Here is a 21,567-nt window from a genome sequence, read left to right on the forward strand (position 1 = left end):
ACACACCCAAATTATCACTACGTGCGTGCAAATTATGTCTCTGCGCTAGGGTTGGATAATGAGAATCGGTTCTTTTCGGGTATCGTTATGAAATGATTCAATCCACTGATATCAATAGTCTTTTTGCTTAACGATTCCCTTATCAGTCCTTCAGAGCGGCTGTTGTTTTTGAGGGTGTTTGTTGGGAAAATGATCATTTCTCTACATTGATTACAGACCCTGCAGTGGGTCTGTAATCAACTGTTTCTGCATCGCAACTCCACTGTGAAGCGTGAACCAATGAAGCAGCGCTTCGATCCGCCGGCTCGTTGGTTCTTTGATTCGGTGCTCTTCATAAGCAGAAAGACCGCTTCTTAACCCCTCTCAAAGCCATTAAAATATGTCAATCGTGAGTCACTTTTGTGTGGATTAAAGTCACTAACTGGGATTCTTGTCTTGTTACAGACAAGAAACAAGAATCGTCCTCCGTTCCGTTGGCACAGCTCCAAATGCTGCGCGGCTCAGAATTAATAACTTCAATGGGAAGTGCTGCTTTAAATAAAATGACACCTCTTTCCAAACGCTAATACAAACAGTAAACTACAATCAACTAAAACGTTTTTTTTTCCTCCCAAAATGAGACATCCTGCATTCTTTATGAATTACATCCTGATGTGCAGCACAGCCAACTGCAAAAGTTCAGCTCAGAGGTATGGATGATATTTCATGCCAATAATGTCTGAAAGGAAATGCTTTTGACAAAAACTACAGATTTTGTTTATATTTATGTCCAGAGATCAAGGATCCATCATGTACATCAAGGATCCAGGATCCGGTGACCAATTTCATATTTATTTACTTTAAGACTCAATAAAATGTCCATAATTAACCTTAGTCTGTGAAGAAGATTCCCCATTTACATGAACAAATTGTAATCTATTAGATAAATATGATTCAAACCACCGCAGTGCAGTGCCTTTAATACCTACGGCATGCTCTAATCTCTGTAATAAAATTTTATGGTCAACAGTATCAAAAGCAGCACTGAGGTCTAACAGAACAAGCACAGAGATGAGTCCACTGTCTGAGGCCATAAGAAGATCATTTGTAACCTTCACTAATGCTGTTTCTGTACGATGATGAATTCTAAACCCTGACTGAAACTCTTCAAATAGACCATTCCTCTGCAGATGATCAGTTAGCTGTTTTACAACTGTGCTTCTACTTGTGCTTAAACTCCTCGTTTGCTGCTTTTACAGACACTGTCTTAAACACTGTTTTAAAACAGTGCTTCGGTAGCAAAAGCTAATAATTCTGAGCTGGAACAAGTTAGCAGCGGCGTGAGGAGCCCCTCCAAACCCGGAGAAATAATTAATGCAATAAAGGAGTTAAAAACGGTCCTCAAAGGGGATAATAAAAGCTATCACACATGTCAGGTTTGGTGACAATTAGGAAAGACGTTACTGAGCTCACAAGGTTTTTATACAGTACACGCCAGTGACCTTTTGACCCGAAAATCAACAGGCTTCTTGAGGTCACTATTCATAATGAATGCACAAAGTCTGGTCACGATCGGGCCAGTACAACTGAAATTATCTCGTCCACACGGGAAACATCGACTGACTGACTGACTGACTGACTTACTGACATCTCGCCCACTGGCTGCACTGTAGGATAAAAATGAAACAGAGGTCTGTGTGGAGTCACCTGTCAGGCAGCGTGTAGGAGGAGATGATGGATCCGGCCATTCCTCGGGTGCTGGCACAGTCACTTCCTGCTCCCAGGCTGCCAGTCTCCCTCTGAGCGGAATCGTTAGCCAACGCACCCGCTTGGACCTCCAGCCTGATGTCAGACATTCAGATTATAACAAACAAATAAATATTACATATGTCATTACGCTCATTTCTAAAGAGAGCGGCAAAACACTGAAGACAAAGTGTTTAAATTCATGCTGAAGCTTCACCGAACACACGTTGAAATGTTGGGAAATCTTTAATGCATGGAAATTCCACAGCATGTACACTGGCAGGAATGGACAAATACATTAATGCTTAGCACAAATACTGTTTTAAAGCCACATTGTGCAGCATTTAAAGTCACCTAGTGGTGGCTTTGGAGACTACACAATGGCTTCTCTGGTCACAATATTATTTCCCTTTGTTTTTGCTTCTTTGGTGATGGGGATTCATGCTCCCTCCGCTTCTCTTGTGTTGTTTGATCCCCTATTTTACAACCATAAGGGTTCTCCAACTTGTTAACTTGCGCTAGTAACCAGCAGACCAGCTGTAGGGGGACAAAGACTGAATCCTCTTCTTTTTTCTTTAGTCTTTTGGCTGCACTGAAAAATGCAAATGGCAGCGTAAGTATGTCCCTTGAGGGCTCCCGTTATATCTTGGCACCTCCGTGACGGGGGGCGTACTCTCATGTACAGTGAGGCAAATAAGTATTTGATCCACTATCGATTTTGCAAGTTTTCCCACTTACAAAGTATGGAGAGGTCTGTAATTTTTATCGTAGGTGAATGTTTCTGTGTAGGCTCTCAGTTGTCCAGGTGGTTTCCATAGTAGAGAAGCTTGAATCTTCTACTGGACTGGGTTGCTTGACGTGAGGACGTTTCGCTTCAGCTTCTGTGATTTGAAGCGAAACGTCCTCACGTCAAGCAACCCAGTCCAGTAGAAGATTCAAGCTTCTCTATTGTAGGTGAACTTCAACTGTGAGAGACAGAATCTAAAAAAAAAAAAAATCATAAAATCACAGTTTGATTTTTAAATAATTAATGTACATTTTATTGCATGAAATAAGTATTTGATACAATAGAAAAACAGACCTTAATATTTGGTACAGAAACCTTTGTCTGCAATTAGAGAGGTCAGGCGTTTCCTGTAGTTCTTGACCAAGTTTGCACACTGGGATTTTGGTCCACTCCTTCATACAGATTTTCTCCAGATCTTTCAGCTCCCTCTAAAGATTTTCTATTGAGTTTAGCTCTGGAGACTTGGCTAGGCCACTCCAGGACCTAGAAATGCTTCTTACGGAGCCAATCCTTAGTTGCCCTGTCTGTGTTTTTCGGATCATTGTCATGCTGGAAGACCCAGCCATGACCCATCTTCTCTTACTGAGGGAAGGAGGTTGTTTGCCAAAACTTCGTGATACATGACCCCATCCATCCTCCCTTCAATATGGTGCAGTCGTCCTGTCCCCTTTGCAGGAAAACACCCCCCAAAAATGATGGTGGATAGGTTGGAGTGTGATTGACTGAGTGTGTGGACAGGTGTGTTTTAAACAGGTAACAAGATCAAACAGGTGCAATTAATACAGGTAAAGAGTGCAGAATAAGAGGGTTTCTTAAAAAACAATTAACAGGTCTGTGAGAACCAGAATTCTTGCTGGTTGGTTGGTGATCAAATACTTAGTATTTCATGCAATAAAATGCTAATTAATTATTTAAAAATCATACAATGTGATTTTCTGATTTATTTATTTATTGTATTCTGTCTCTCACAGTTGAAGTGTACCTAAGATAATAATTACAGACCAACATTTTTTGTAGGTGGGAAAACTCGCAAAATCGACAGTGGACCAAATACTTATTTGCCTCACTGTTGATATTAACAGCTCATGAAAACATCTTTGATTTTCCAGATTATTACACACCAATGAACAAATGTCTATGAATGCTATATTCCATTTTCTGCTAACAAACACCCATAAAGCCTGCACAATGTAGCTTTAAATACATAATTAACACCAGCTTGTGAGTGTTCTGATTGTGAATTCACATTTGAAATCAGTTTGCACTTATTCAAACCATTGTTCTCTCGTGAAGAGTCAGTTGCCTCACATGAACAGCGAGTGCAATCGGCGTGTTTCTTGTTCTCACCTGCTGTATTTGCTGGTACGGGTTCCCAGGGCGCCACCTGCCAGCGTGTTGAAGTGGGGTGTGTCACCCAGAGTTCCGGGGGCCACAGAGAGCCCCTCGCTAGGTGACGTGGTGCTCAGCCCGCTGACCGCCCCGTCCAAGCTGCTCTCACCAAGGCTCGGCGATTTGAGAGCTCGCCATGCATCTGCCACTGCCAAATCCAACGTAACACATTGTTATAGCCAACACAGAAAGTGCAAACACAGTAAAAGCATCAATTTTCACATATCCAATTTCACCTGTGATTGGTCCGTCATCTTCATCGAAGTCTATTCGAACTCCGCGACCCTTCCCCCTGCTCACACCACAGCCTCCTCCTCGGCACAGAGAGATCGGCACCACTCCGTACACATAGGCCAACATGATGGGAACACCAATACCTGAAAGACAGAAAAATTGACGTTTGTCACTACAAAGTTTCAGAATCTGGTCATCGTTTTTAAGGCACACACGTCAGCAGAGGAACACACTGAGTGTAGGGTTGGGTATTGAGAATCGGTTCTTTTCATGTATCGTTAAGAAATGATTCGATCTGCCGATATCAATAGTCTTGTTGTTTAACGATTCCCTTATTGGTCCTTCAGAGCGGCTGTTGTTTTTGAGGGTGTTTGTCGGGAAAATGACTGTTTCTCTACGTTGATTGCAAATCCCGCAGTGGCTCTGTAATCAACCGTTTCTGCAGCGCAACTCCACTCTGAAGCGTGAACCAATGAAGCAGTGCTTTGATCTGCTGGCTCACTGGTACTTTGAATTGGTGATCTTCAAAAGTTGAAAGTCTGCTTCTTAACCCCTCTCAAAGCCGTTAAAATACGTCAATTGTGAGTCACTTTTGTGTGGATTAAAGTCACTAACTGGGACTCTTGTCTTGTTGCAGTCAAGAAACGAGAATCGTCCTCCGTTCCGTTGGCACAGCTCCAAACGCTGCGCGGCTTGGAATTAAAATAAAATGACACCTCTTTCCAAACGCTGTAATACAGACAATAAAACACACTCCACTAAAGCGTTTTTTTCCTTCCAAAATGAGACATCCTGTATTCTTTATGAATTACATCCTGATGTGCAGCACAGTCAGCTGCAAGAGCTCAGCTCAGATGTATGGAAAGACATTCATGCCAATAATGTCTGAAAGGAAATGCTTTTGACAATAACTACAGATTTTATTTCTATTTATGTCCAGAGATCCAGGATCCACCATGTAGAGTTTATGTCCAGAGTTTAAGGATCCAGTGTCCAATTTCATATTTATTTACTTTAACACTCAATAAAATGTTGTTGACATAGAAAACCTGTAAAGCCTACTTTTAATACACAGAAAATTCACAAGAGGTATCAATAAAGAGAATCAATAGATAAAATCTTATCAATACCCATCCCTACTCAGAAGCACCGAGCATTCTGCAGCAGAGTCTTTCTCAAACTTATTTCTTCACATATTCAAGAAACGACGACTGCCTTGGTTTCTTACCGACGCTGACAGCTGCGATGACGGGGGCCGTGATGATGGACAGGGCCACGCCCCCTGCGACAGCCAGGTTCCTTCTGTGCCGAGATGTCTTCTTCAGCACGTAGTGGGCATGAATCTGCGGCAGAGGAAAGGGGCAGAGACAGATGGGAGTGGACATCAGAGAAAGTGTCAAGAAGATGTGCACGACTAGTTAACATGTTGTAATGCTGATTAACAGCAGCTAAATAAGTTCATCCACCAAAGAAAACTGACTGATGATAAAACTAATTCAGCATTTCCCATAATGCCCCTGGCAGCTGACTGCGCTTCCCAGAATGCACCACGGTGCCAGCAGTGCTCCGCTGTCTCACAGTGCATGTAAAATAGGGCAAATTGAGGATGTGGATGGTGTTAATTTAGCGAGTTCACAGGTGATTATGATGATTATACGTTCTCCCAAGTTGAGATGGTTATCTAGAGGAGGAGGTGTAGCACCTTTGATGGACTTCTCCTGTGTCCCGATGTTGTCTTATTGTCCATACTTCATGAGATGTGTTTACACTGAGTGCTGAGCTCCTGACACCAGAACGTCTCGCGTGAGTTACGGACCGCCAAACGGCGCAAGATTCACAACTGCGAAACACAGAGTAGCTCCAAAAACAACACAAGCTGATGTAACCTGGTGCATTTTTGTTTTTGCCAGAATAAGACAAAAATAAATCCTGTTCTCTAATCATAGTGCAACATCTTCTGCAGTGATTTATTATGAATCATCATTAATCTGCATCTCGCACGTATGTTCAATTCCTTCGCACAGAATTTAGGCTCTTTAAAGGAGCAGGCAAATGTATGTTATCTTAACTTATATAAAACTTACCCAGAATTTATTAGACGTAAGCCTGCGTATTCTGCGTATTTTTCATACGTCGGCATACGCAGGCAAAGTCGGCAAGGTGTGGCAGGCCAGTAAGGTGTGGTGACTGTGCACAGTGTGCCAATCACTTAAAATATGTACCATAATAACAGACATTTTCCACCTGTTACTTTAAAAAAATAAGCCCCACCCCCTCTGTGAGGGAGGTGGAGCAGCTGTCAGTCCATCTCCGTCCCACAGATCAATCAAGGAGCCCATATGTGGACTTCTGTGACATAAATCACACAAACCTAAAATGAGTCACTTCAGACCCAAGTTGAGGTTACAGCACAGTTTCTACAAGCACACACAAAAACCACATGAAAGGCCAAAAATGTAGCTGTAAGCAGTCGCTAAATTTGAATTAGCAGAATATAATCCCCTTTTAAAGGTCCCGTGTCTGTAAATTCAGACTCAAACGTGTCGGTGTGACTGCTGCGCCTGGAATCTGCTTTGAGGACACAGAGGAAGTGGAAGCACCTTTTTCTGGAAAGATTTAAATCTTCAAACTGAAAATGACACACTGAAACAAACAGAAACACACTTTGTTCTGAAATGATGTAAATTCCAGGACTGTGAAGTAATGATGGCATTTTTCTTCACATTCTTTTTTTTTCTTCCTGTGTCTTTCAAGGTCAGGATGAAAAACGTCTTGTGAACTGGCCAGAAATAAGGAAGGAAGTGATGTCATAGTTGGTTACAAAGAGGAAAGAAACTTATCAGGAAGAATTTATCATCTTATAAGCTCCAACTTTTACAAGTAGAACTTGTGAGCACATTTCTGTTCAAGTCAAGATTATTTCTTAATCAGCCTGGGAATATTTGAAGAAACCAGCAAACAAACAATTCTAAAAACAATGATAAGGTTTTACATTAGCTTTGTTTTTTATTTACCAGGGTTTTTATTTTGGTTTTGTTTTTCCTCCTCCTAACGGCCAAATCTACTCTTCTGTCCATGGCGTCATCTTCAATACAAAGAAGCAAATTAAGCCACACTTTGTGGATAAACTCAGTGGACCATCATCTCAGAAACAAAGGGCATGATAAGGTCACAGGTCCAAGGTCATCATCACAGAGGTGCTTGTCTGCTGTCTGTCTGCAATTTCTTCAAAATACAAAAAGCGATTTCAACCTAAGATCGTGGACGACCTTAATGGACCGTCCTCTCACAACACAGGCATGATGTCAAGGTCAAATCACAGGTCATTGTTTAAAATACATTAGGAATCACTATATCTCCGGACAGAGATAAGATCATGAGAAGCAGATTTCTGTATTGATTTTTTCTCGCATGTGGCTCACAAATGTATCAGACTGCTAACGGTCGTCCTGCTGCTTTTTCACTCAATGAACATTGGTTTTGTCTTCGTTACAAATGATATTTATCACCTTTCGGCCGACGTACACCGGAATGCCAATGACCATGGCTGGTACAGCGATGCCAGCGATGAGGGTGATTCCGACCGGAGCTCCGATCAGGGTGCCCAACTGCCACAAAATCTTCTTCTTCCTGCTCCATGGCTTCTTTCCCCAGAATGTACAACCGGATGGACTGATAGAAGGAAGGAATGAAGGAGAGCGATAGAACACAAGAAAAGAGGGAAAAGGGTGAGCATATTTAACCTTAAATAACTCAACATCTAAAATCTAAAATGTTCATGGTTTTGTCTTGGTGGTGGTTTGGAGTATTCTGTGGTAGGACATTCTCTGAAACAACAGTTGGTGGTATTAAGCAACGATTCAGATGAAGCAGCTGGTTAAACATTTGACCAGTGGGACAGTTTGACAGTCTGAACCTGTCAAATGGTGATGATTTTAATGTAGATTAACTGAACTCCTCTCGAGTTGTGTTTTTTACTATCTGATCAATTTTTATGAGGCCTCCCCAAGTCAAGATATAAGCTTTGGGGTAATCAAGCTTTTGCAGTTGCTGCCACCAAACTATGGAATACGTTTCCCCAACCCTGTACTTAGTAAATCTAACCTCAAGACTCGATGTAAAATGGCTTTTAATGCCTTGTTGCGCTCTGAAAATCTACTTTTTTGACGTGTCTTTTCTGATTTTATTCAATGATATGTTCTTACTCCTGTTCATTTTATCGTAAAGCACTTTGGTGACTTTTTGGCTGCTGTAAAAGGTGAAATAAATGTAGATTGATTGATTAAAACTATAAACTGGAAATGTTCACTGGCCTTCTGTACAGGCCCTCACATAAAGTCACCAACTGGAGGAGGTCCGCGCCAACACCAAACACATCACGGAACACCCAGAAAAATATATACACTCCTCACACTCTCTCAACTCATGATGGCATAAGTTGGTCATTTTATGATCCATCCATCCATTTTCTATACCCGCTTATTACAATTAAAGGTCATAGGCGTGAGGCGGGGTGCACCCAGGACAGGACGCCAGTCTGTCACAGGTCCACATATACACTGAAAAACACATTCACACCCACATGCACAGCTGGGGTCAATTTAAAGTTTCCAGTCCACCTAACCTGCATGTCTTTGGATGCAGGAGGAAGTCGGAGCACCCGGAGGGAACCCATGCAGACACGTGGAGAACATGCGAACTCCACACAGAAAGGCCGGGAAGCGATTCCACGACATTCTTGCTGTGAGGCAACAGTGCTAACCACTAAGCCACCGTGCCGTGCTGCCCTATTTTATGATCAGGGTAAGAAGTTTGTTCACCTGAGTCTGTTTTTCATATTTGTAGATTTTTGATATAATCAGCTGCAGGCTCACGTCACGTGTTCACCACTTTCTGAAGGAACAGCGTGTTTCAGCTCATTCAACACATTCTGTTCATTCCTTTCCTGTACTGTGATTTCCTTGTTCCTCATTGCTGATAATTTAGTTCACTCTCATTACAACTTCCTGTACTTGGTTCCATTGATTGTTCTCTCCTACTTCCAATAAGGGGCATGGAACATCAGGGGATGAGCAGGACGTCACATGGTTAATTTTATGTCTCATTCTTACAGGTGGCTCAGATCAGCACTGAATAAACATGGAGTGGATTTGCTCCCTTATTTAGTACAGCAGTCAGAACACAGCCAAACTAATCGGACTGAAAAGACTCGTTATGCTCTGAATAGATTATGGGCCTGATCTTAACGGTCCAAGGGGCATTTGGGCGAGTCCACTTACACATTGCTATTTACATGGCAGACAGTCCAAATATATATAAAAAAAGGAATGTGATGCAAAAGGATTGTATTTATTTTCTTTATCAGTTCACGGGTTGTTTTCAGAATTTCATCTATCGTCACTAAAAAGTGGGATACATGAGCACCCAGGCAGAAGGAGTGAGAGGTTTTCTCATGAGTCACAGGTCTGTGGCAAAGGGTCAAACTGCACTGAGACTGGCCACCAAAGCTCCCTGAGGTGGCATTTTGTATTTATTCATTAGTGTTCATTTTGTTTCAGTTAATGCTTTCAATTTCATTTCCTTGTGTACGCAATCAAGGTGGATGTGTGCCATGAACTTGGTTATGTAAGGCGCATCTGAATATTACACTTTATTCTGTGCTGGACTTTCGACCAGGGTTCAGTTGCTCTGAGGTGGAATCACTCCATGCCCTCTCATAGCAATGCACAGCCCAGTGTCGCCGACCGAACAGTCCCCCCTAAAAATTGGTCCACCCTGCCTTCACTGCGCATGCGTCATCAGCTGCAGTTCACGTATTATTACCTCGTTTCTGCGTCAAAATGCACTCCAGTCATCATCTATCTCAGCGACAGATATCTGAAGCATTTGTACAACAAATCATTTCCACGTAAATTCAGCATTATTGATAAAAGATGATAAGAGATGGATGAAGTGATCAGAGCGCCGCGGCTACACCAGCTGCTAGCTGATGCATTCACTGCGCATCCATCATTTCAAAGCGTCACCAGGTTTTGCCTTGTTTCTGCTTAAAACTGACTTTAGAATGAGTTAAGAGGTTTTACTTTGTCATCTGATGGTTAATAATCACTTTATTTCCTTTGATCGCTTTGGGTGAAGAGTCAGATTCAGACGAGCCGCTGTGGTCCAAAATGACACATGCGCAGTGAAGGCAGGCGGGCCGATTTTTTAGGGGGGACCGTTCGGTCTGCGACACCGGCATCAGACCACACCTCCTTTACAGACCAACATGTCCATGGGCGGACTTTCCTCTCTACTGACAGCACACGACTGGAGTGCTGAGTGTGACAATGTGCACATGGAATGATACTGTTTTGCACCGGTTGAAACAAATGGCACTAGGTTGTGAGTGATACACCAATACGCTGGATGATGGCGGAGCAGAACAGAGTAGGTGTCATACCTGAGGTAGTGCAGGTCAGAGATCTCCTTCATGCAGAGCCAGCAGAACTCACAGCCGCAGACGGCGCAGGTCATGTGATTGCAGCTCCCATCATTCATCTTGATGATGTAGGCGCCACAGCGGGGACAGGGCTTGATGTCATCAGCTTGGGACAGCAAAGGATTTTGTCAAAGCGTGTACGCAATTAAAAATTCTTATTGTTGTGTTGCTACTTTTTCCTGTCTGCATCGATGTAAAAGCTGAATGGAATAAAGGACTGTCCTACAGGAACTGAAGCTTTTATGAGGAAAACGAAAAGGAAAAACCAACAGGAGACAACATTTATGGTTCCGGTTTCTGACTGATTGAATGAAGAATGTGTGTTTGTGTTCTACTTTCTCATTTTTATGCCACTTGTCTTCTGTCTGGCCCCTTGTATCTCTCCATCTCTCTGCTCTTTATGACTCAGTATCAGTCTATTGTTGCCCATCTGGAAGTGATGGCTCACTATTTATTCACTCTGACACAGAGATTTTGTTTTAGCAGCTGTTTGTCAGCAGGATTACAAGTTCATTTTTAGGGACAGTGAACATACTCCGAGGGTTGTTGTTGACCCAACAGACATTTTGATGACCAAGTATCTCAATTTTGACAATCTTACCAGACCTCTAATAACCTCTGCTATTAATTCACAAAATACTTTAACATTTATGAACACATCTTTGCTCATTTGTTCCTCAGGACACCAGCTGGGTTCTGGAAATTCAGAAGTTCTTCATGTGTGCAAAAAAAGAAAAGAAAAAAAAAAAAGACAAACATGTATTTTGGGTCAAGGATGAACGCTGCATAAACGGAAAGTTGATAGGACAAATATTTTTGGAGAAATGAGCCATTTTAGCTAAGCAATAAACAATGGATGTTGTGCTACAGTGCACCATGGGAGTTTTGGGGTTTTGTTATGTTATTGTGGTTCATATTAGTTTAACAATGTTGTTAGTGTTATTGATTCATTGTGTTTTTGTAGTTCAACTGGTTTAGTCAGTTTAGTTAAATGTTATGTTGTTGTTACCATGAGTGAGTTAAATGTCATGTTGGCACCATAAGTGAAATGTGTAGTGCTTTTAATGTCTTCCGCCACCGTCTCTGTTTGTGGGTGTATTAAAAGCACCTACTTGCAGCGGAATGCAGAAAAGACAAAAAACAAAAACAAACAAAAAAAACAAACAAAAAAACGCTGCGTATGCATGCATGTGTTCAACTTCGATTACAGACAAACTGGGGAGAGCTGACATTTGCCGTTTGGTATGCTTATGTATTTTGGGTCAAGGATGAAGGCCACCAAAATGGAACATTGATAGGCCTAATATTTTTGGAGAAACTGCGGATATTAGCTAACAACACTGAACAATGACACTAAAATTTACATTCTGGACCCACACGCCAATCCAGCAGGGAGTGGTAAATCATCTAAATATTAAAAGCATGAGTGCATGATTTTATTTAGTGAGCTCAATGTAAGTACACAACATAAAGTTGTAAATATGTTAAAAATACATGGATGACACAAGAAAGTGAAAACACTTATTTCCTTTGTGGTCCATTTACAAATCAAATGATAAAATAGAAGTAAACATGAAATACTAATAATAGTAATAATATTATTGATAGTAATAATGACGATGATGATAGTGTGTATATGAGAAGAATATAAACAATTCATAAATACTGAGACACTAAATCAATATTACAAAAATTACAGAATTAAAAGGAAATAAAAAGGTTGAGTTCTTAAAAAAAAAAAAAACTGTTGAGGTTTAAGGTTCTAAAAACATCTACATTATAATAGCCAAGTGGCCTCTGTGTGCACGTGTTTGGCTTTGATCACAACAAAACCAGGGAGAGTTGCCATCTGCTGTTTGGTGTTCTTATGTATTTTGGGTCAAGGACAAATGCTGCGCAAATGGAAAGTTGATAGGCCAAATATTTTTTGAGAAATTAGTGATTTTAGCTAACCAATAAACAACTGACACTGTGCTGCAATGCACCATGGGAGCTCAGGGTTTTAAATGTTGGTATTGCGGTTCATGTTAGTTTAGCAGTGTTGTTAGTGTTACTGATTTATTGTAGTTTTTGTTTTTGTAGTTCAATTGGTTTAGTCAGTTTATTTAAGAGTCATGTTGCCACCGTGAGTGAACTGCTTTCAATGTCTTTCGTCACTGTCTGTCAAATTTAAAGCACCTGCTTACAGCAGAATGCAGAAAAGAGAAACAGCTGTGCGTGCATGCGCAATTTTGATCATGCACAAACAGGGGAGAGCTAGCATTTGCCATTTGGTATGCTTATGTATTTTGGGTCAAGGATGAATGCCGCCAAAACTGAACATTGACAGGAATAATATTTTTAGAGAAGCTAAATATATCAGTTAACAACAGTGAACAGTGATATTTACATTATAATCCAATCCAGCAGGGAGCGGTAAATCCCCTACATATTAAAAGCGTGTGTGTGATTTTATTTAGTAAGTTCAGTGTTAAGTACATAACTGTAAATATGTTCCTTGGCCTAATATCTATCTGTGTTGAAAAATCCGTCAAAATCCGTGCAGTAGTTTTGACGTAATCCTGCTAAAAGACAGACAAATAAATGCAGGTGATTTTATGTCCTTGGTGGAATTAATAAAAAATATTTCTTTATATAAAATATTTTCTGAGAGCAAACCTCTCCACATTTTATTCTGTATCTGCTGGACACTGTTGATGCTTAAAAACTGAAGTTTGTTCATGTTAAATGGTGACAGTCAGATGGAAGTTTAACTGATAATCTGCAGTTATATTGCAAATGTAAACAACACTAATAGACCAGTTGTTGTTAAAATTACTGTGTTGCACTGCTGTCATAAATTTGCCACTGATCACTGTTCGAATATTAAACTATTTAACAGTAAAAGTTTTGAGTAAAAAATAGAACTGAAACGATGTAGTTGAAGCTGCCGGATGACAGCACTCAGGCTGCTGTGCGGAAAGTCTGATATAAATTCTGTCCTATTTCTGAGTGAACGTTTCCCAGAGTGTGAGAACGCTGGGAGCCAAGACATAACATACAAGAGAACGTTGAGTCAGCACTCCAACAGAGACACACGAGGTGACGAGGAAGAAGATGCAAAGACTTTCCCGAAGAAAGGAAACTATTCTGAGACGGGAAAGGTTTTTTACCTGTAACCCGCACAAACACACACACACATACACTCTCTCTTTCTCTCTCAAAGCAGACGTCTGCCTGACTGGTTACATCTGATCCAAATACTCTCCAGCTAGTCAGAGTCATGTTTCTGAATCCTCACCGGGTCCTTGCTCCTGTGTGTAGCTGGGGGAGTGGTTGCTGTGGGTATGCAACGACTGCGCTCTCTGCTGGCGGGCTGAGTCACAAGTCTGGTTTGGATGCCATGCCTGCTTGCAGTGGTAGCAGAACTCTGCACCGCAGCCCTCTCTGCAGCACACCAACCTGGGACAACTGGCACATCCTGAGGCAATGACGGCAAACCTGAGAATAAGACAGGAGACAGTTAAATGGCGATGCAATAAAGTGGACATAACATGCTCAACTGTTTACAAAGCAAAGATAACAGAGCCCAGGAAAAAACCATGTTGCACACCACAAGACGAAGTCAAAAAACTTAAAATCTCCTCAACAAATTATAAGGTCATGTACATTATGCACAAGTCTTTATTAAATAACACCAATGACTGTATGAAGTGGGAACACAATCTCGGTCAAAATTCACAATGAAATATTTTGTAAAACAAATAAGAAAAGAGCTTAAATGATCTCAGATGTTTCATGACACAGCTGGCTGGGGAATTGTACAAAAAAATAATTTACAAAAAATGGCTCTCATCTCTGTAATTATACAAAGCAAAGGGGAACCAGATAAGAACCTTGTGGTGCACCACAAGACACATTGTGAGCTATACTGACTGACATTCTCATGAGAATAGAGAAAAAAAACACACCAGTGCTGACAAAGATACAATAACTGTTAAGATACAGCCATTGCTAAGTTTTCTCTATGTACAGAATTTAAAAAATGAATAAAAAATAAAAACCCCAAGATCCACTTCTTCAAGCTTCAGTCCACATGAGTAGACTGTATGCCAGTTAGGAAGAGCAGAGGTAAAGCAGGTACAAACAATTAGACACAAGTATTAAAAAAAAAAAAAGAAATTAAACCAAAAACACAAAGTTAAAATATGTCCTGACCCCTCGGCACTACTTTTTGCACATGCAAGGGTTTATGGTATAAGGTTTTCTGTGAAAAGCGTGGAGTAGTGATATCTTTTGCCTGGTAAGTTTATGGATTAGGTTTAGCATCAATGTGTCATTTTTTAAAGACATAGGACAGCTCGTTATTTGCAGAAAATAACGCTGACGTGATGTTTATGAGCACACAAACTGAGCAAAATGCTGAGATCAAACATTTTTTCCCTGCAGGGAACAAACTGAGGAATAAATTTGTAAATGGAACTGCTGAATGAAGTGAGGACCTGAAATAAATAGACTAATGGTTCAGTTCGACCTTAAAGCACTTTGTAGACTGACAGTGGTGTCAGCGTTTTGTGATGGTACTAATGAGAGAAAAGAGCCAGAACAAAGTCAATCAATGCAGAAAACACAGAGACGAGCAGTTCATAGGCGTGATGTCATTCAGATCGCAACACATATCCGACATGCAGGTCATGATCAACAGAGAGACAGTAAAAAGTCAAATTAGCAATGGACAGTGGTGGGCACACTTTCACTAATCTGTTAAATGCTAATTAGTGAAGCTAACTTTTTTGTTAGCTGATTAGCTTTTCAGCTAACTTTGTGACAACTGGTATTCACACTGCCATCTACTGGATGGCAGTGATCATCGCAGTGCCACACATTCAGTAAAAGTGCTAAATCACTTAAACAGAATGTTCAGTTTTCAAATTCTTTTTTTTTTTTTTTTGCAAATGAAAAAAAATGACCTATTTACAAATACAGATTTATTTGTAAAAACCAACACACACATTAGAGTAACTTTTGTGTGTGTTTTTTTTAACATATACCAACCACAGATGACAGGAAACTAATTTTCCCATAATGCTTTTCAGCATGTGTTCTGTAAAATGCTAAAACCTTCAAAATTAGTGCATTACTTTAAAACTAAAACATATAGCTGATATTTTTACTTTGTAAAATGACAGAGGTGAAGTTAATTTCAATAACTTGTCCAGAATTAGTTTGTTTCAAAACTGTCTTGCTGTGCATGACTCCTGTGATAAGTCTGCAAGTCTGTATGGCTGTGAAAATAAATTATTATTTTTTTGCTCACCTTCCTTTCTCTCCCCAAAACACCAACTGGTTGTTAGTGCAAGCTCACAAATGTGACTGCTGTAATTTTTTGTGAAGGATCATACATATTGTTTATCATAACCAAAGGCAAACAAGCACGCACACCCCTCACCAAAGACGGAAGAACATTAAGAGAAACAAACTTGTGCCTGGTGATGACATAACCAGCAAACTCACCACTAGGTGACACTAAATCCTACTTTAAGTTGACTTAACACAAATTAACCAGGTGTATTCAACTTTAAATGTTTTAATGGTTAAACCATTTAAGTTAACTGAAATGTTTCTTAACCATCAATGTTCAAGTTGGATTAACTTATCGGGTTTTTTCAGAGGACAACGTATCAAAGTGAACAGAACATGCCATTTGGCCACGACGCGCTCCTCATTACCGCCTGGTGAAGCACGCCTTGTTTTCAGGAAACACAGAATTAACAAATATCAGGGGAGTGTAAGGTTTGCTGTCATCAGGACAAGAAAAGACACGTTCTGGCATTTCTGCAGCAGTTTGCCATCAAGCTTCAAGCACGGCGTCGGTCTCAAAGCGCACGCGTGCAAAATGTAGCTTGTTGAATCACAACCACATTTACATGTAAGTTAAGGTGCTTTAAAGTCATATTAAAACAGTTATGACTGGGTTTTCCACTGGGTTTAAATAGCTGAATACACACTGTTACCTCCAGAGCCCCTCTGCTTCTGAACAAGACGGGTGGAAAAAGTAGTCTGAGGATTTTAAACAAAGTTTTTGGGGAGCGAGAGAGACAGAGACAGTTTGACAGACATCTACGCAAATTTAGATTTGTCTCCAATTCTGTGAAATTCCCAAATTCTCTACATCACGTTAGCTTCACTTGCCAACACTGATTCAGTCAGCTCCAGCAAAACGGTCATTTTGTTCCCCTCAGAGATGTCACATGACTGAGGGAGTCCAATCCACGGTACACTGAGACCGATGCGAAACCTGACATTTCCAAGAAGGCAAATGGAGAAAGTGAAAGCAGACAAAGAACGCACAGGCGGTACGTGACATCATCAGACGGGCTGTAAATGTGAGCTGGAGTGAGTCAGAGGAGGAGTTTATGAGGGCTGACTGTGTGTTTACAGGAAGCAGTCCTGTGGGTGTCTTTAACCACCTGGGAATCCTGCTGAGACTGCAAACACAATCTAACAGCACGTACACACCGCGGACCAAGCTTCATGGCACAATGATTTAACACTGAACGCACATTAACTCTCACAGCCGTCCAAACCCATCAGCCAGCGCGCAGGACGGACGCACCAAGTGCACGTCCACTCAGCACGCCTCGATCCCTTTAATTAACTCCTGTTACCCCGGCAACACTCCCTCATCACTAGTCTCCACAGCAACTGACAGACAGGCAACACACACTCCAGTCTTATTGAACAACAAGCCTGTCAGTCACACAGGTCAAGACCTCATTGGACGACAGCCGATTAGAGCTAAAATCAGGTAGATTTCACAATCGATAGATTTGCCTGAATGACACACACACATTACATATACATACACATAGATAAACATGCAGGCCACTTTATTAGGTACACCTGTTCAACTACTTCTTAACACCAACTGCTAATCAGACAATCACATGACAGCATGAAGACGACTTGCTAAAGTTCAGAATAAGCAGAATGGAGAAGAAAGGGGTTTGTTTATGTGACTGAACGTGGCGTGCTTGTTGGTGCCTGACAGACTGGTCTGAGTATTTCAGAAATTGCTGATTTACTGGGATTCTCACACAGAACCATCGCTAGGGTTTATGGCAAATGGTACGAAAAGAAGATATTCAGTGAGCGGCAGTTGTGTGGGCAAAAATGCCTTGTTGATATCAGAGGTCAGAGGAGAATGGACAGACTGGCTGAATGGGTGACCACGTGATGCCGTCAATATGGACCAACATCTCTGAGGAATGTTTCCAACACCTCCTTTAATCTATGCCATGAAGAAGCAAAGACACCTTGACACTTGCATGAATTTGATCCACTGGCATGCAATCTTAAGTGCCACTGAGGAAACTTGTTGTAAACCGCGTGCAAACTGTGCGAGGCCCTGCTCGCAATGACATGCAGTGTTTGCGAACAGGTTATGCAATATTCACGAAAGTGGCACGAAATGTATGCATGCCAGAAATTTTGAACATTTCAAAATATTCTTTGCACACTGGCACGCAGCCTCACACAGTTTACAACATGTTAACTCACTGGCACCCAAGATGTCAGTGCGGGGACCAAATTCACGCAAGTGTCAAGGTCCCAAGATGTCAGTGCGGGGACCAAATTCACACAAGTGTCAAGGTTGCTTAAGGGGTCCAACAAGGTGCTAGCAAGGTGTACCTAATAAAGTGACTAGTGAGTGTGTACACACACACACACACACACACACACACAAAAAACAGTTTGACTCAGAGAGAACATGGTCCTGTTGAGGAGGTCACCAGTCCTCCTCTACTGACTAAAACAAACACATTTTCCTTTTATGTGTGAATAAAGCACACCAATTGGCTCCTGTTCAGTCCGACTGTTTATAATCATTTGAACTTTTGAATGTTTTTGCGACTGGAACTTTTTTCCTTCCTTTTAAAATCCACTGAAGGAACTCTAAATTGGTTTTAACTCAGGTCAAATCTAAAAGGTACAGTGTGCAAAATTTGGTGTCATATAGTCATTGTCAGTAATTTGGTCAACCCCACATTGAACGGTTATAAAATACCCCCTAGTGTGCCTTAATTGAGAGAGCGGCGGCGTGACGAGACGGAAAGAACGGTCATGTGACTCATGGTGCTATCTTGGGTTCAAAATAACATTCACTGTTAATCTGTCTGCATGGAAATCCCACTATTTTATTTATTTATTGATGGGTTGCTGTTCATCCAAATGCACAGCAACCCGTCAATAAATAAAAAAGTAGACACAGCAAGGGCTTCAAGATGTACAGATTCCCTTCCGATCTAAACAGAAGAAAAATTTGGGAAAATAAAGTCAGCCGTGTGGAATGGAAGCGAATTCATCATCAAAGCTTTGAGAAGTAAATTTATTGTTCAGTTCCATGTACAGTAAAACTCACCTAAACCGTCAACGTATAAACCAGATATTCGGTCACCAGACCATAAAAAAAAAACAAACAAAACAAAGTTTTTGTATTGTTTTCCATGTAATAAACACAGCATATAATGGATTTTCGGATTTTCGCTCACATCGGATAAAATGTAGCATCCATCGCAATGTAGTTCCATTAAAAACCCAGAGCAGTCTGGACATGCACAGTAACAGGAGGTACAAATTAAAGTTCAGTGCTGACACTCGCCGATTTGAGTAAAGTGGGACCGGAGTCATTTCTGTGATTAAAAGTCAGTTTAATTTTTTTTTCAAACCGTGCTCAAACTGGGACCTGAAGCCTGACGTGCACCTGTTAAATCATACACAGAAGGCTGTGATTTGACACTTTTCTGCTTTTACTCCATCTGCCATCATATTATAATTGTATTTGCACTGCGCACGCTGATTAAAAATGGATCAGAAAAGTCTGCACATTTACAGCACAAAGTCGATAAAAGAGGAAAAAGTACAGCTTACCTTTGATGCGGAGGTGATAATTGTAGAAAGAAAAGCTTGTCAAGATTAGTCAAGAATAAAGTATAATCCAGAGAAAGAGATCTTTAAAACTGTCACGCACATCTTTGCATGACACAGAGTGACAGAGCTGCAGCTGCATAAATCAGGCTTTAAATTACAACCCCTGGCAAAAAATATGGAATCACCGGCCTCGGAGGATGTTCATTCAGTTGTTTAATTTTGTAGAAAAAAAGCAGATCACAGACATGACACAAAACTAAAGTCATTTCAAATGGCATCTTTCTGGCTTTAAGAAACACTATAAGAAATCAGGAAAAAAAATTGTGGCAGTCAGTAACGGTTACTTTTTTAGACCAAGCAGAGGGAAAAAAAAATATGGAATCACTCAATTCTGAGGAAAAAATTATGGAATCATGAAAAACAAAAGAATGCTCCAACACATCACTAGTATTTTGTTGCACCACCTCTGGCTTTTATAACAGCTTGCAGTCTCTGAGGCATGGACTTAATGAGTGACAAACAGTACTCTTCATCAATCTGGCTCCAATTTTCTCTGATTGCTGTTGCCAGATCAGCTTTGCAGGTTGGAGCCTTGTCATGGACCATTTTCTTCAACTTCCACCAAAGATTTTCAATTGGATTAAGATCCGGATTATTTACAGGCCATGACATTGACCCTATGTGTCTTTTTGCAAGGAATGTTTTCACAGTTTTTGCTCTATGGCAAGACGCATTATCATCTTGAAAAATGATTTCATCATCCCCAAACATCCTTTCAATTGATGGGATAAGAAAAGTGTCCAAAATATCAACGTAAACTTGTGCATTTATTGATGATGTAATGACAGCCATCTCCCCAGTGCCTTTACCTGACATGCAGCCCCATATCAATGACTGTGGAAATTTACATGTTCTCTTCAGGCAGTCATCTTTATAAATCTCATTGGAACGGCACCAAACAAACGTTCCAGCATCATCACCTTGCCCAATGCAGATTCGAGATTCATCACTGAATATGACTTTCATCCAGTCATCCACAGTCCACAATTACTTTTCCTTAGCCCATTATAACCTTGTTTTTTTCTGTTTAGGTGTTAATGATGGCTTTTGTTTAGCTTTTCTGTATGTAAATCCCATTTCCTTTAGGCGGTTTCTTACAGTTCGGTCACAGACGTTGACTCCAGTTTCCTCCCATTCGTTCCTCATTTGTTTTGTTGTGCATTTTCGATTTTTGAGACATACTGCTTTAAGTTTTCTGTCTTGACACTTTGATGTCTTCCTTGGTCTACCAGTATGTTTGCCTTTAACAACCTTCCCATGTTGTTTGTATTTGGTCCAGAGTTTAGACACAACTGACTGAACAACCAACATCTTTTGCAACACTGCGTGATGATTTACCCTCTTTTAAGAGTTTGATCATCCTCTCCTTTGTTTCAATTGACATCTCTCGTGTTGGAGCCATGATTCATGTCAGTCCACTTGGTGCAACAGCTCTCCAAGGTGTGATCACTCCTTTTTAGATGCAGACTAACAAGCAGATCTGATATGATGCAGGCGTTAGTTTTGGGGATGAAAATTTACAGGGTGATTCCATAATTTATTCTTCAGAATTGAGTGATTCCATATTTTTTCCCCTCTGCTTGGTCTAAAAAAGTAACTGTTACTGACTGCCACAATTATTTTTCCTGATTTCTTATAGTGTTTTTTAAAGCCAGAAAGTTGCCATTTGAAATGACTTTAGTTTTGTGTCATGTCTGTGATCTGCTTTTTTTCTACAAAATTAAACAACTGAATGAACATCCTCCGAGGCCAGTGATTCCATAATTATTGCCAGGGGTTGTAATTAAGTAAATCATCATAAATTGTAAATTTATGTAAATTTGATAGCTTAACTATTTTTATATGTATTTTGATAGTACCTGTACCTGGATGTGTTGCTGTATGTGGTTAAATGGTTTTTAAAAATGTTGAAAACATTAAAGAATTATTCGATAGTTCAGCACAGTTGGGCCCAAAATGGCACCATGTTCTGAGTTGATGC

At 40.7% G+C, this 21,567-nt stretch overlaps 1 protein-coding gene across 2 annotated transcripts in view; it reads right to left on the reverse strand.

The window, feature by feature from the left end:
* Nucleotides 1–21,567, reverse strand: part of rnf19b (ring finger protein 19B) — a 38,404-nt gene that overhangs the window by 3,291 nt on the left and 13,546 nt on the right. For both annotated transcript variants that reach the window (XM_034160575.1, XM_034160574.1), the window contains exons 3-9: nt 13,897–14,096; nt 10,578–10,722; nt 7,645–7,807; nt 5,364–5,478; nt 4,138–4,278; nt 3,860–4,049; nt 1,687–1,821 (exon numbers count right to left, since the gene is read on the reverse strand). In XM_034160575.1, the coding sequence (XP_034016466.1) occupies nt 1,687–1,821; nt 3,860–4,049; nt 4,138–4,278; nt 5,364–5,478; nt 7,645–7,807; nt 10,578–10,722; nt 13,897–14,096 (1,089 nt within the window). The remainder of the gene's footprint in view (nt 1–1,686; nt 1,822–3,859; nt 4,050–4,137; nt 4,279–5,363; nt 5,479–7,644; nt 7,808–10,577; nt 10,723–13,896; nt 14,097–21,567) is intronic.

This window comes from Thalassophryne amazonica, chromosome 20 (assembly GCF_902500255.1).
Source record: "Thalassophryne amazonica chromosome 20, fThaAma1.1, whole genome shotgun sequence".
Classification (NCBI taxonomy): Eukaryota; Metazoa; Chordata; class Actinopteri; order Batrachoidiformes; family Batrachoididae; genus Thalassophryne; species Thalassophryne amazonica.